Below are 17,204 nucleotides of genomic sequence, written 5' to 3' on the forward strand. Positions count from 1 at the left end.
ATAGTGAGAGGCCCGCGCACCGCGATGAAGAATGGCCCCCACTTGCCGCAACTAGAGAAAGCCCTCGCACAGAAACGAAGACCCAACACAGCCATAAATAAATAAATAAAATTTAAAAAAAAACCAAAAACCAGACACTGGATGGGTCTATGGGTGGGCAAGATGGAGGTCAGTGGTGACCTTGATAATGAGTCTTTCCAGTGGAATGGTGGGAATCAAGGCTTGACTGGAATGAGTTTAGGAGAGGTTGGAGATGAAAAGGTGTAGATAACAAGAACAGGCAACTCTAGAATTTGTTTGGCTGCAAAGGAGAACAGAGACATTGAAAGTAGGCAGAAGGGGACTTAAGGTCATGGGAGAGATTTCTTTCTTTTTTTTATGACAGGTGATTATAAAGCAAAGAAATAGTAGTGACAGAAACTGATGTAAAGAGATGATTGCAGGAACCTATTGCAGACAAGGACCTTAGTTCTTCCATGGAGATGGCAGGCATGGTGGATCAGTGGTACCCTAGTGAGTTTGGTGATGGGAAAATGAGGTGCTTCTCTCTTGATTGCTTTGTTACACTATCTTCAAGTAAATCCATTAGAAAGTAACTGGGATTATAATTGCTTTTATAAATGAAAATTCTTCTGTGAGAATTGATAAAATCATCAGACATCCTACATTAGTATGAGTATATTTAATTGGCTTGCTCTCAACTAATACCAAGGAACAGTTATATGAAGGAATGGGACACTGGGGATTTAAAGATGGCTGCAGAAAGTTTAGAGCAACGTAAGGAAGACATGTTCTGAGTTTCAAACAATTGGCTTGCAAGCAAACTTTTGGAATACAATCAACTTTTAAGCTTGTGATTGCCTGCATTTCATAAGAACCAAGGAAACAACTTGCTAATTTAGTGCAGGCTGGTGAGCTGAATGAAGTAATTTAGGTGATTCTACATTTGGTTTCTTGTTAATTTATCTCTGTAAACTAGTCTGTGTAATCAGAATGAAGACCAAGGGTAAATGTCATAATTGTGATTTATATGTTCACAAAGACAATACTGCACACTGTTTTAGAGGGTAGGAAAACATGGTAGAACAGGGAGCCTAAAATTCCTGTTGACATTTTAAATACAGATATTCCATTTTATAAGAAAATCTGCTTCATGAAACCTCTAAGTGGCCTCATAGATTCAAAAATATTAGGTTGGTGAACTGTGGATGCTTTCCTTCTGAGTGCCTAGCAAAGAAACTTCCTGAGAACTCAGTTAATGTTTGATAGATAAACAAACAAACAAACAAATAAACACATGAAGAGGAACTGAAAATTATTCCAAGTTATTCTGAAATTATTTGGCTTCAAATGACTTTTGGTCATTTCTTCAAATTGAATATATCCTCAAAGTACAAATATGTGCCACCAATAAGGATATTCAAAAGAATATGTCTGAGTCTTGAGAGGTAAATCCCAAAGAGGAGTTCCCGACATTTTTTGCCAAATGGCAGTATCCTTGAAACAGGTGTAATCTCCCAAGTCATTATTTTGAAGAGGCTGATCCTTGCTTTGATGGGTATGTTTTGGTGGGCTTCTTAAAAAAAAATAACGTTACTTTTGGAGTCAAATATTGTATGGATTTCTCTAGCTCTAAACGTTTAGCAGTGACATTTATGATATAGATTAGTAACAATCTGACATTTTAGGGAGACTTAAGAAGCTCAGAATTAATACCCAAAATAAATTTTTCTAATTTCAGAAGTTGAATTTAGGTGTTTCTATGAAGTAAAGAAATTCATAACTATGTGAACAGAGTTCCAAATAGAAGCACCAACAAATGCTTTGGGAAGAGGCAGCCTCATTGGGATGCCATGATCAATTCTCAATGTGACTTTTCTGAAGAGAAATACTCATTTACATGTGTTTCTCCTGGAGTATTTGCTTAGCAAGGAACTTACCTCACTGATTTACAGTCACACTTGATAAAGCCATCTCCACCTTGGGAGATAATGGATAACAAGAAGGCATATTTTACCCCCACATTCCCACGTCTAGTAAACTGAAGTAGGAAGCAATTCATCTGGGAGTTTAACTCAGAGTATCTGTGTTATATCAGTATTTTACCAGCTTGACTGCACTTATATCAATAGATATTAAATAACAAAAAATTTTTTAATTTCCCCAACATGTCTTTTGCACATATATGATTTAAATGATAATACACTCTAAACTAGACATCTTTCTGGTTAATTTAAGTACATAACCCATTTACAGGGTTTATATACTTGTACAACCTACATGAACATGCCCTCTGGGGTCATTCGTCCTGCTTGAATTAAATAAGTTCCAAATCGAAAACACGCTGCATAGGCAAAATATACAAAGGCATGGCTGAATGCATAACAGATTCCAATGATCTGTGCTTTCTTCAAGGTATTTCTGAAATGCACAAAATTTACTAGATAATGGGGCATGAGGTATAGTAAGATCCTTTAAATAAATGTAGAGTAATGAAAACAGAAGGTAAGACGTATTATCATTTAGGGGGTATACACTTTTTCTAATTATTAAAGAGAAAATGACTTTTTAACTACTGAGAATTATTATAGAGAAAACAATAAATATAATGATTTTCTCTATAGCTATATGCTCTATAGTTCAATGTAACAAAGCTGCCTCTATGTATTTTCAAATGAATGGACAAGGTCTGTGAAAGGATAGCTACTGAAAGAGTTAAAGAGATTTGGTTTAAAAATATTTTCTATCCTAATGTTGCACTAATAGAATAAATAGTGGGAATTAAATGGTGGTACCAACCACAAGCATGAGTGTAAAAGAGTATAAAGCTATCTCTCTGATAAAGTAATACAAAGAGTATCACTAAGTAAATGTGGTAAGGAGGACTAAAAAAATTAAAAGAATTTTAATTTTAATTTTTTTAAAATTTAAATTTAAATTTTGTTTAAAATTAAAAGAATTGATCACATTTGTTGTGCATATATTTGTTTTAAAATGTGAACTCTTTTAGAGATTCAATATAAAGGGCTAAGCAATATTATTTTCTTTCTTAAATATGTTATTTCCTCAATCTTGTTTCATGGAAATAAGAAAAATATGCACACTTTGTTATAGTTCATGGCAATGTGGGAGGACCTAAAACATATGTTCTAAATGTGCTTGCTCTCAACTCCTCTTTCTAGTTTCCTCTTGGTGGAGTCATATAAGGAATTAAGATGTACCATTACTAGGAAAGATTCCAGAGCAAATGAGTTGGCAGGCAAACCACTGGAGTCACCCAGGAGTACTGCCTTTATAGGAACAAACTATAGTTAATACAGTCAGTATGAATCTACAATCACCTGTGCTGAGTCTGAAGCATCTCCTCATACATTTGCTCGAAGGCTTTTTCTCTTGTTAATGACACTGTAGTGCGTATATTCTCCACAGCTTCGGTTGCTATCTTATAAAACAAGATAATAAAATAGAGAAATAAAATTAGTAGTGGTTAAACTTCTGGTTGTGAGTTACAGTCACAACAGGGACATATTAAGTACATTAAGTCAATAAGTTTTTCTGATGAGTTTTCTTAGCTTCTTTCTTTTCCTTCCCCAAAATAAGACAGGAAAATAATATATTAGGATAATAAGCTCAAGGAAAATTCCTTTTGAAAAGATTTAGTCCACTGGTCTAAATTTAGCCCTCTTTAAGTCTTCATTGAGTTTCTATTTAAACTAGTTCCATAAGCAGAGGGATCAAACATTAGTGAGCATTATGTCCGTATGTAATTATGCAAAGGAGCTGTCCTATGAATTATGAGCTGATTCAAGAAGAAGACAGCAGAGAGAATCAAATAAATAATTATTGTATTCTAGCACGGAAATGCAAATAGCAACCAAAGTTCTCAGGAACACTGCTATAAAGTAACATGGAGTGTGGCTTTTGAATTCTGTATAAGATATTGTATAGCCATTTTTCATTTTGATGTCTGTGAACTTAAAAAGATATTTAGTTCAAATGTAATGCTTCTTCATAGTTATATAGTTTTCAAAAAGAAGAGGGATCAAAAATGGAGGAGACTTTTGGCTCAGAATAACTTCTTGGACATGAGAACACATGTTGACTTGAAAGAGAAACTTCCTGCTTTCACATTCTCTTTCCAGGCTGGCAGAGTGGACTGTGGGACAGATGAAGACCTAGGTGGACACCCAAGGTTATTTGAAGGAGAACTTGGGTTACGGGAGAGAACTGGATACGTAGACCATGGTCAGGACACCTGGATTCTGCTCTAAATTCTCATAATTTCAAAATGAACTCAAAGAAATCTCCACCTGTAACATTTTGTAGTACATGAAGAAAATGGATGAGAATGCTGAAATCTTGAGGAAAACAAAAAGAAATGAATGAAAAAGTCTTGTGATCATTTTTCACAATAGAGAAAGGACTGAAAACAGAACCTTAGAAAATAGTCCTTTTTTAAAAACTAATATGGTCATTTTATTTATTTATTTTTTTCTAATATGGTCATTTAAAATCTGAAAAATAAAACATTTGATGATTTTTCCAAATCTACACATGCAACCAAAGAAGGACCAATATGTTTTATTGGTCCATATTCTAAGTTTTGGTGTTTGGTAAAGTGACTGATTGAAAAGCTAGTGGGAAAGGACACATTGCCTATTTGACTGCAGTTATCGATTGTATAGTCTGAGGTTACTTTAATAATACAAAAAGGAAAAAAGTCAAATGGCACATATACAACTAAAGCTCATGACATAAAAATTAAGATGAATAAAATATAATTAATTAGGGCCAGATTAACTTGGAAATTGTGATAATTTGTTCACACGGAGGGCTGAACAACTTTTCTGTGTTTCTGAAGCAAATATATGCTAAGTAGTTCAGTCTGTACTGCTCAAGCAGACATTCCAAGGGTCCTTATCTAGTGCAGGAAAGGTGGAAAAGTCCAAGGGTCATGAAAACCAGATTTCTATGAGTCCTGTGCTTGGTTGGATCCCTATTTATGAATATTCATGCTATTTATAATATGATACAGTCACTGTGATACAGACCATAATGATATTAAAATCATTTTTATATTCAGGCCTTTCACCAATGTGATATAGATCTTTGAAACTATATCATGAGAGGAGTTGGGGCTGGGTGACCAAGAGAAGACTTGGCATTTACATGATGCAGCTTCAAAACATCACGAGAAACAGGTTTTGGACCTCTATCAAGATGAAAGCCAAGAAGAGAAGGATAGAAGGCCACCAAAAAAAAAAAAAAAAAAAAAAAGAACTCCCTACCATCTAAGGGGTAGGCAGCAACCTGGGAAAGTAATGCACTGCACTGCCTACCACTGGAGAAAAGGGTGGATAAAAGATGGATAGACACTCAACAGGGATGTTGTACAAGAGATTTCTACTTTGGGTGAGTGGCTGGATCAAATGACATCTCTTTCAACTTTTAGATATTATGGTACTACATTACTAATGTTTCTCTAAATCGCTACTACAATGATTATTTTTATGAATATGATTGATCCTGAGAAACTTATATATGTCAAAAAATTTTCCAAGTAAATGCATTGTTCATTTTGATCATTTAAAAAATGGTCCTTGTCTCTAAAGCTTTGTTTTAGACACTACCAATATCAGTACCTTGCCTTGAATTTAGTAACTATTATACTTCCTCTTTATTTTGAAAAAAAAAATATCCAGAATTGTTCAAGACATTCAATTATTCAATAATCAGAGAATGTGGAATCACAATGTTAACAAATTCCCCCACGATTTGGTAACAGTAATAATGGCTGACATTACTGAGTGCTTACTGTTTTCCAGATACTATTGCATATACTAATAAGACTAAGTGTTTTCTGTAATAGTCATAAAGATCTGTAAGGGGATACTATTTTATTTCCACTTTACAGAGGAAGAAACTGAAGTCCAGAAAGGTTGCTGTAACTTGCTCAGATCACACATTTGTTAGTGGTAGAATCTGGATTCTAATTCAGCCAATTTGACTCCAGAGCCTATGCTCTAAATTATGCACCCTATTGCTATGACATTATCTACACCCCATCTTACACTGATCTGTATGAATTTCAATACATATACATCACTTTACAGATTCCTAAGAAAGGAAGTTATGTATTGTAAGGATAGGAGCTCTTATTGATTTTCTCTTAAAATGTTATGATGGGAACAACAGTCTTTATTTTACCTTTCCAGCATGCTTAAGTTCTTGCTTATCCTTGTTGGCAAATCCAGTCATTGCTGCCATTTCAATCATTCCTGTCAGAGCAAGTACCGGAGCAATACTCAGAATCAAGAGTGTCATCTCCCATCCATATATGAAGGAAATGATAACTGAAAGTCCCATGTTAGTTGCATTTTGTGTTAAGACAGCAACCCTTGAACCTGTTGCCTATAATCAGACATATTTTGGGAAAAAGTCAGTTAATTTTAAATTTACAAGAATTGCTATTATAGTTTCTTGCAAAATAAGATAAGCTTTCTTTTTTAGGATTTATACATAGATTTTTATTTTGAATTTATACTTAGAGATTAAATAATAGTTATAGTTTTAAAATGTCCACTGCTAAGGAGTCATTATGTTTTATTTGTCTATATTATGTCTGATATTGTCCTTTGACATGTTCCTATTATTTTTGAATATGTTCTTACTTTCTGACACAAAAAGATTTTCCAGGCCCTACACCTGAAATCTGTCATTTCTCCAAGGAGTCCCAGTTCCTGTTAGTGGAGAATGTTATTTAGGAATTACTATATGAAGAAAAAAATTTTTTTAATTAAAAAACAATCAATATATGGTGCTAGTTGTGCTCATTAGCAGTGGAATGTTAGTAGATAGAACTGGGGAGTGTGTGTGTGTGTGTGTGTGTGTGTGTGTGCGTGTAGATGCATGCACTTATTGAAATCTATATTTATTTCTCTATTTATATTTCTTGAAATCCATGAGTTCATACCAATACCTCCAGTTCCAATCCAAAAACACAAGGTTATTTCCAGCTTTCTCCCTTCTAATATTTGTTATCCCCTTCTTAAACAGTGAGAAACCTGGCTCCCATTTTCTTTAACAGAGTTCCGTGATCAATCTCTCTGCTATCATGCAGATCGTGACCAATCTGCTATCATGACCCCTGTCTCTCCCCTGCATGCATACCCTCCTCACTCTTCTCTGGCTTGGCTTTCCCACATGAGGCTGCTGCCTCACATGGATGCCCAACTTACCACATGTGGGCTCCAAAACCATCCCTGCCCCTTCCCCTTACACTGAAAAAGGGCTGGTACTTTTTAGCCACTACACTGTAGTAGTGCTGAATGGAATAATTGAGGATATTCATTGAAGTATATACTTTGGATATGATATCTTGCATTCCCTTTTCTGCACTTTATAACTTGGTTTCACTCAGCAAAGCTCTAAAGAGGTAATATCAAGATAGAAAAGGAGTTGGAAACATCATGGTATGAGGTAACTTAAAAGAAATTTGGAAAAAAATCTTAAATTAAGTAGAAATATCTTCATAACTGTTTTACGAGAACTGCATGTCTTATGAATTAAATTTCAGTGGGACACATGTTAAGTAATAAACTGAAATGTTAAATTCCTTTATGCTGTGATGAAAAAATGAAACACCTATTTACCTAGAAACACAGCTATAACCAACCAAGATATCAATTCACATTTTCAAACATATGTTTTGCTCTGATCATGAAAACACGGCCATTGGAAAAGGTCTAAATAATGTTAAAAATTACATCCTTCCAGACATAAATACACACACACATTCAGATTAGGATTATTGTGTGTATTCAGCTTTGTATCCTGCTTTTATCCCTTTACATTATACAGCAAGCTTTTTCCTGGGTCACTAAATAGTCTTCAAAAAATATTTAGTAGATTGATTCCAATTTTTCACTATTAAAAGCAAAGATGTAATGAACATCTTTGTGCAAAATATTTGTGCTCATCTTTTACTTCCTAATGTTAAATTCCTAGCCTGGAGTTATATGTTAAAGGGTATATACTCTTACATTCTTCATAGATACTGTCAAATTGCTTCTCTAAAAGATGATATCAATATTCACTGAAGTACCCCCCAAATTAGTATCATCATTAAAATAACAATAAAAAGCCCTCTTTCTCCACAGGGCTCTGACTTATTCTTAAAAAACTTTCGTGGTTTTAGTTTCAAGACTACATCTGATAATGATCCACTATTTTCCCATTTTTTCACTGAACTATCAAAGAAAACTCCAAAAAAGTGAAAACAAATAACAATAGCAAACACCAAACAAACCACTAAATACTGAAAACTCAGACAGGTAACACGTTTTAAATGCTTTAGGGCGTTATACACTAACTCTAAGCTATGAGGCTGAAATAAAAACGTCATTTGGTACTAATGCTTACTTACACTCTGCCTCTTGAGAGTTTAAGGATGATGCAGAGATAAAAGATGCTGTATATTATGGACTGAATGGCCCTACACCCCCCACCCAAATTCATATGTTGAGGTCCTAACTCCCAGTTCCTCAGAATGTGACTGTATTTGGAGATAAGGTCTTTAAAGAGGTAATTAGATTAAAATGAGGTTTTGAGGGTGAGCCCTACTCCAATATGACTGGTGTCCTTATAAGAAAAGGAAATTTGGTTGCAGACATGCTTGCATAGAGAAAGCCCATGTGAGTACATAACAAGAAGAAAACTATAAGTCAAGGTGAGAGGACTCAGAATGAAACAAACCATGCCAACACCTTGATCTTGGACTTCTAAGCTCTAGAACCATGAGGAAATAAATTCCTGTTGTTTAAGCCACTCAGTCTGTGGTACTTCATTATGGCAGCCCTTGCAAACCAATATACTGTACTTGCTCCTCTCCTCCCACCCTCACCATGAGTTTCAAAGTTATATAGATCAGATAGCTGGATGAAGAGGCTGTGGAACTTAAGTACTTGTACTGTTGAAGGTCCCACCCCACATCAGATTAACTATGGAATGCTCCTACAGCCACATAAACATATATATTTTTTGCTATAAAATAGTTAGAAGTATTTTTAAAGATTACAATCAAGTTTTGTTAAGAATAAGATAGTCACTTCTTTTAATGTAAAATTTATCTAAATATTACTAAGAAATTACTTGCCATCAATTACTTGATAGCTATGTTTTTAGGCCTTTATACAGTCATTAATTTCCACTTTGTACTTTCTTATTTTGAGGTCAATGACTTTTCCTTTTTCAGATCTCAGTTTTTGGCATGATATCTATATTAACAAAAGTGTAAAACATATCCAGTGAATAGTTATTCTTTTCTGTTTGGGTATTTCCTATTAGGTGGCCATAATATAGTTCCTTTTTTCACCACCCTCCTCTGTTTTTATCCTATTTACTTTAAGATTACAACTCTTTACAGGAAATCAAAAGAAAATGAAGCAAAAAGGTGAGAAACAGGAAACGTAAAGACAGAAAGCATGCTGAGGATTGTAGTTTTTGTGTATAAAATTATGCGGTGTGTTGGAAAATAGATAGAGGTACTTATCAGAGGCACACTAGATGAATATTTGAGAGTCACTTAAAATTAGTCTAAGGAGTATGCACACCAACCTCATGTCTAAAAACATCCAAGTGTAAACTTGCCAAATTTTTGATGGAACGGTCTTGTATTTGAGCTTTTTGTTTGGGACATAAGAACTTTCTATAAAGTGACTTGCACTTGCATAACCTTGCTTATTCAATAAGCTTGAGTTATCCACTCTTGTACTAATCTGCTTCTTGAAAGTAAGATCATATACCTTTCTAAATGGCATTTTAGTTTAAGCTACCAGAAACTTACTGAAATATTCAGTCAATGCAGCCATGGACAGGCCACAAATCCTGCCTTTTGGTGATGGTAGTAGGATAAGAAGGATCTGAATATATCTTTCCTGTTCCAGGAAGAATTAACAGAAAACAATGGACATTTGGCCTTGAACAATACTACAAGAACTAAAAGAAAATTAAAAATTGCCTTAAAGACCTAGAGGAATAGTGTAGCTCTGGAAAGAATTTAGAACTGGAATCAGAGGAAATTTAATTAAGCTTCTTTAGATTCTTTATCAACATGCATGAAGATAGAATTTTCCCTTGGAAATCAAGAGCAGAAAGTCATAATTAAATAGTTCTGCAGATAACAATTATTTATGGAGTATCTACTATGTCCAAATACTATGCTAAATGTGGGTAATACAACTTTGATAAGAAAGTTCCAGAGGAATGGCTGCCATAAGAAAATAAATGGAAAGATACTCAGTAAGCAATTGTAGAAATAAAATTCTATATAACAGGATTTCTGCTTCTGGCTAACATGAAGAGAGGGAATGGATTTGTCCTCCCATCTGAAACAAATAAAAAATAGACAAAATATATGAACCAATAGTTTTCAAGATACTACACCTAAGGCAACCAAGGGTAGAAATGGGAAACAAACGAGGTGAGCCCTATGTTTGCCACAGTTTACCCCTTAAAAGAGCTTCCAGGCTTCAGACTAGGAAGGGTAAACTGAGATAGAGCCCAACAGACTCTGTAAGTGGAGTAGACAAAGCTGAGTCTGGAGAGGCCAAGGAAGCTAGAGTTTGCAGCACAGAACACTGAAGAAGAGAGAGGTATACAAAAAGAGAAATCTGGATATCTGCAGAGGGTCCTCCTTGAGTATTCAACTGAACAATGCATGTGTGAGGGCTAGTCATACCAGTCATACCAAGACCGTATGCTTGGTCACACCAGCCTGACTGAATAACCTCATGATTCACTGGTCATTGGGTAGAGTATATTGAAGGGTCTTGCCTCAGTAGTTGGCTCCAGTCTTGCTTAATAAATCTTAAAATCAAGACCCCCCCCCCAAAGATCAAACTGTTCCCAAGTAACTTAACTGCATCCCAGAAGAAAACAAGAATATTTCTAGAAATACAAAAATATTCAGCACGCCAAAATGTTAAATTCACAATGTGTGGCATCTACTCAAAAATTACCAGGTATGCCAAAAAGCAGAAAAAAGGACCCATAATGAGCATAAAAATCAATCAGTTGAAACTGACCCAGAACTGACACAAATGTTAGATTTAGCAGACAATGACATTAAAAGTTATTATCATTGTATAACATACATTCAAAAAGTTAAGATATAAGGAAAATAAATGAAAACGACCCACATCAAAATTCTACAAATTCAAATGTCAGTATCCATAAAAAAAGTTTTATTGTGACACAGCCATGCCTCTTTGTTTACCTATTGTCTATGGCTGTCTTAGGACTGTAACGATGGAGTTGAGGGGTTGCTAGAGAAACCGTATGTGCCGCTCTCCTCACTTTGTACTGCTGCTCAGTGTGATGAGATTGTATATAATTTGGCAGCATGTTGAGTGCCCTGTGTGTTGCTGTACTGTGATATTTCATCCTAGTTTTAAAAATTACCATTGTATGCCCATCATCTAAAGACAAGAAAGGAAGAGAAAAGTGGACTTTGGATGTCCTGCTTTTAAGGAAGGCACAATGGACTGTGGATCACTTTGTGTTCTAATTAGATGTCACAGTGCTGTGTTTATTATGCCATGAGACTATATAGTCTTAAAAATATACAAAACAGGTCGACATTAGCAGACTAAGCACGCATCACAAAATTCCTAATTCACAGGAAAGTAACATTTATAAAAATTAGAAATGGGAAACAAATGGAATGGAAATAACCCAAAATGGAATAACACATCTTAGCAGAATTTCTTCATAAAACTAAAAAGTGAAAACAAGGCTGAATCTAAAGTAAGTTTCTGAGTGGCTCATTTATTAGCTAAGCAAAGAAAGTCACTCACAGATAGTGAGTTAATTAAATCATGCTTGATTGCAGCAGTGGAAGAAATGTGTTCAGAGAGCATAAACTAATATCAGATGATTAGCGTTTTGATGAGAACAACTGCTCAAAAAGTTGAGAAAAACGACAGCAATATCAATCGTCAATTGAAAACCAAGTTAGGTCATTTTGAGTAGTTTTCCCTGGCTCTTCATGGGTCGACATATGTTACTGATACTGCTCAACTGTTGGTTTTTTTGAGGAGTCGATACTGAGTTTGAAGTGACTTTAAAATTAGCTGCTATGAATAGTCTGTGTGGAACAACTGAAGGTGAGAATATTTTCAAAGAAGTTGAGAGATAAACTAGATGAATATAACCTGAAGTGTAATCTGCTAAAATGTATTACAACTGATGGTGGCAAAAATATTTGTAGAGCAGAAAAAAAAAAAGGCTTAGTTGGACAAATTTACAAAGTTTGTGAAAATGTAGGGTGTTTAAGGCCTATTGTTATTCATTGTATTATTCACTAGCAAGTATTTTGTGGAAAATAAATGAATTTATCACACATTATTGGACCAGTGGCAAAGTTCATTTGCTCCTATAGACCTTACTATCTTTATTTCTTTTTTTGTCAAAAGTGGAAGCTGAATTTCTTGACTTGTCCTCCCAGACAACAGTTTGAGGGCTTAGCAGTGGTAAAGTTTCACTGCAAAGTTTTGAGTTCAGGGCTGAGATTGAAATTCTTTTTTTATAGGAAGGACCACCTTTAACCACTATGGTTTTGGATATTAGCTTTTGCTGTAGATTTGATAATGTCTCAATGAATTCAACCTAAAATTGTAATGCAAAACAGCAATTATATGCCAATCTTATACTGTGGTAAAGTGATTTCAATGACTACTCACATTGTTTGAATTATAAGTAATGTTAAGCTGTTTTATGCACTTTCCATGTCAAAAAGTTAAACCAAAAAGTGAGGTCACCATTGTCCATGTAATGATACCCTAGCTCTACCTAATCAATTCACTGGGCTCTAGGAATTAATAAAGGAAAATTTTATTTCTTGGGGCAATGTAACTGTAGTTCTGATGAGAATTCTTGGAACTAACATTGTGTCTGTCGGTATATCAAGTGTACACTGTGGCATCAATTACACACTTTCATGTGGACAAAAGTGAGGTAAGACTTCTTGCTGATGAAAAGGGGTTGCTAAAATATACAGAAATAGTACTTTGTAATTTTGTGAAATTCAGTCTCCTAAAGAATTTAAAATGGCTTTATACCTTTAATAAAACTACATACTACACAGAAAATAGTCTGTTGACAGATGTACTGGCAGTAAGCCATTACCTTGGGCTGGAATAATACCCGTTAAATTGGTTGTATTCAATCAACTATTTCAGGAATCATTTTGTCCTATAACCTTATTTCACTAACATGTTTTTCTCATGACTCTCAAAGTATCAGAACATCTAAAAATAGCCAGGAGCTTATATTTTTGGTGATTAGTAAGGGTTTCAAAATAAAATTTACTCTTATTAAAGGGCTAGTTTATAAACATTCACCCTAATACATTTGATAAAATAACATGTAACTGAAATTACATGATGAAGAAACTGAGATGGAAATATCTTAAGTTGATATGATAGGATATATGACCCCAAATTATTGTTTCCTGATTCATCTCTAGTGTGGTGTGTCTTTGTGATAAAAGAAATAGTGGACAAATAGGATTAGTAAATAATCTTCCTTCGATAGAAAGAGAATCCATTCAAGTTAGATATGAATCTACCTATATATGGCAAAGCAAGGGTTTATGTGAATTATATGCCAGTAGACACAGTCTTATTCTTGGAATTCTTCTCTGGTTGCTATGCTTTCCAAATTCTGCAACTTTAAATGTGCCATCAGTATTCCAGCCATCTAGTGTTTAGCTACTACTTCTTATTTAATGAAAATGATTTGACTTGCCTAGAAGTTATCATGAGACCAACATTTACTAACTGAAACAGGAAATTTTCAAATGATTCAAATAGTATTAGTCAAAGGCTTACAAGGAATCACACTGACAAATATTCTCATTAATTTTTCTTGATGAGAGACAACATTATGTATTAGAAACAACTAATGGGTATTAGGAGAGTAATGTTGGTCTTTAGTATTAATTTGTTCTTTTCATTGAAGTAAATACTAAAAGAGATGTCTCACATATAAAGTATAGCTTATAGTAAGAATACCTATTTCACTGGATTCTTAAAAGATCTGAATGATGATAGGTAGTAAGAGAAAAACATGCACACAGCAAAGGAAAAAAACCCAAGTTTTGTAGAATGGGGATTCAAAGGGAATTATAGGGATTGATACTTCTGCCAAAAGTAGTAAACCATTGAATTTCTAAACACAGATGTTGTCATTTATCTGATTCTATTGTGCTATGGAAGATTAATGCTATGCTCATTAGTTAACTATTAAGTGAAATTTTATCCATCATTTTCTTCCCACTTATACAAGTAAAATCCAGCTCCTCAGCCTTACTTTAAAATTTAAATACTATCTAGTGAAATTTAGAGTCTTGTTTTCAAAATTATCAAAAAGTGTTTCAGGAAGAGATGAAGATGATGCCCCCTTTCCTCTTGAGCTCTTTCTACATCATAAAATTAGTTTTCCAAACCAATACAGAAGCATGTGAATATTCATAATTGTAACCAACTTGTTTTATTCTCTAGTAATATAAATCTATCCTTGAATGTATATATTGAACAAAGAAGTCTTGCAAAAGTTACAAAAATTAGAATAGTGGCCATGCCCTGTGGAAATAGCTTCCAAAAGAAAATACAATTTTGAAGAGCTGTTTTAGTTGACAATTTGTTGCTCTGGTAGCAATGCTGTAATCAACATTTCAGTACTTCTAAACAACAAAAAAAATACTTTTAAGATATTTCTGTCATTCGGAGGTGCATCATTGACTTTCCTTTTCTCTCACGTGAATGATAAGGAAAAAGGAAAGTCTATAATTCTGCTAGAGTTCTTATTTTAACAGAGATCAAAAACTTTATCTCACTTAAATTAAAAGTGGGAAATCTTGTTTTGCATTCCTTTTCTCAATTATAGTTGAAATCCTGCTTGTAATATAAAGGTTAATTTTATTAAAATAATTGGAAGAAAACTAATAAATTACTCTTCATCTCTTCCACACTACTCTACTCCCCATAAATATTTAAGCGTCACTTTGACGTATATTATGCTGGTCATTCTGTCATTGATTTTGAATATGGTTCATGAACATGAATTTTATTTATACATATTGTGACCAGTCATGATCACACATATCTCTTTAACTTGATCTGTATAACAACTAGCACAGAACCATTTCCAGAGACATATGAATTTAACATGTTACATATTATGCTAAATAAGATTTTATTTTCTGGGGGGAAGGAAAAACTAAACTTCATTCTTTTATTAAAACTTCTAAGTTACGTGTATGTGTTTTCATGTTGTTACTTTTTCTTATCTTACTATTTAATTCTGGGCTCTTTTCTCTAACTCATTCTTGGTATCTTCTTTCGTCCTCTGGTTTTCCTATTTCATGTCCTAAATCTCCTTTATTTTTGGTTAAAAATGTCCAGAACTGAAAGGCTTCTTTATATCTTTCACTGAGAGCTCCCTGTTAGCCCTGAGACTTACCTGGTCTCCTTAATGATGTGGGTCATCTCAGCATAGCTCACATATATGCATAGACACATGTGTGTACACGCATGCATGCATACCATATACATACACCTTTTAAAAATAAAAGCAGGGACTTCCCTGGTGGCACAGTGGTTAAGAATCTGCCTGCCAATTCAGGGGACATGGGTTTGAACCCTGATCCCGGAAAATCCCACATGCTGTGGAGCAACTAAGCCCCTGAGCCACGACTACTGAGCCTGCGCTCTGGAGCCCGCGCCCCACAGCTACTGAAGCCCGCGAGCCTAAAGCCCATGCTCCGCAATAAGAGAAGGCACCGAAATTAGAAGCCCACGCACCCCAACGAAGAGTAGCCCCCGCTCGCCACAACTAGAGAAAGCCCGCGCACAGCAACGAAGACCCAACGCAGCCAAAAATAAATGAATAAATAAATAAAAAATAATAGCAATGTACATACTCCTTGAATTTGTGCTACATCTATGGCTAATATTGTTGTCAAGGCTCCTGTGCTGTTTTCCTTATCATCAAACCAGGAGATATCCTAGAGAAAAAAGGGAATTAACATACGGTCATCAAAAAGATTCTTTTCTGACTTGCGATTTTGCTATATTAACTTAGAAGCCATTTGCCTGCCTCCTTATTCACAGGCCCTTAATTCTTGTAAAAACTATGGATCAAATAACTTGTTTCTTACTTCACAAAGATCTATATTTAGATGCAAACTGAAGAACTTAAGCCCAACAGCTTGGACTCATTACGATGCTGCAATATTGTATAATAATCAATGTTTAAAATGGTCATTTCGAACCAGAAAATAATTTGTAATTTTACTCCACAAGTAATTTGTGGAGAGCAGATTTACTTAAAAAGTAAGGTAATGCACAACACAATTTAGAAATATTTCCAAACCTTTCTGTCTAAACATATAAATGATAAAAAATTTTTAAAAAGTCTGTCTCCTTCTCTTCAGGACCCAGATGGGTGAGATTTTCCCTGACACTTCATATTCCCCCTTAGACCTTATAAGTACTGGGCCTTGTGGGAAGCTAAAGAGGCAGAAAGGCTGTTGTAAAAACCTTGCAGCCAAAAAGCATGCAATTTGAAGGAGACAGGTCAAAAATACAAGCAATAAAATCCTAATGTTATAACCAATTTCATTTTCAACAGCAAATAGAGATAGCACTTCCTAGCACCTCTCAACTTGAGGAATGCTGATTTCCTTTTATTAGTTATTGACTGTTTCCTCCCATGCACTCAAACCACTTATATCTCTTGTGGATTAAACTACATGCAGACTGTCTCTAAAAAATGACTAAGTTTTAGTGAGTGAAGAGCAAAAGAACTGTTGGCTTACTACAACCCAGCCAGGGCCCTGATGCCCAGGTTACACATTTTTGCCAACTAAGGAAACAAAAGCAAGAGAGATAGAAGGCTGTGCATTAATCATGCTGTTGTGTGAGAAGAAAGCCCCCCGTAGAGGAATGCGGCAGCGGCCAGGGGGATTACAACCCTGGCATGACATCACTACTCTTTAAACCCCTGGATCGGGAAGGTGTCCCAAAGAGTTTAGGGTCCTAGACACCCAAAGGGCATCTTACAGAGATCATGATATGCACTACACAGTAGCCACTTTGAGAATACAACCCGAGTCAAGAGCGTAACATATCGTGAACACACAT

At 34.9% G+C, this 17,204-nt stretch overlaps 1 protein-coding gene across 1 annotated transcript in view; it reads right to left on the minus strand.

Annotated features, from left to right (window-relative positions):
• Positions 1–17,204, minus strand: part of ABCB5 (ATP binding cassette subfamily B member 5) — a 106,048-nt gene that overhangs the window by 21,274 nt on the left and 67,570 nt on the right. Inside the window, 4 exon segments of the mRNA XM_061197705.1 lie at positions 2,281–2,421; positions 3,342–3,442; positions 6,208–6,411; positions 15,983–16,066. Of these exon segments, the coding sequence (XP_061053688.1) occupies positions 2,281–2,421; positions 3,342–3,442; positions 6,208–6,411; positions 15,983–16,066 (530 nt within the window).

This window comes from Eubalaena glacialis, chromosome 8 (genome assembly GCF_028564815.1).
Source record: "Eubalaena glacialis isolate mEubGla1 chromosome 8, mEubGla1.1.hap2.+ XY, whole genome shotgun sequence".
NCBI classification, from domain to species: Eukaryota; Metazoa; Chordata; class Mammalia; order Artiodactyla; family Balaenidae; genus Eubalaena; species Eubalaena glacialis.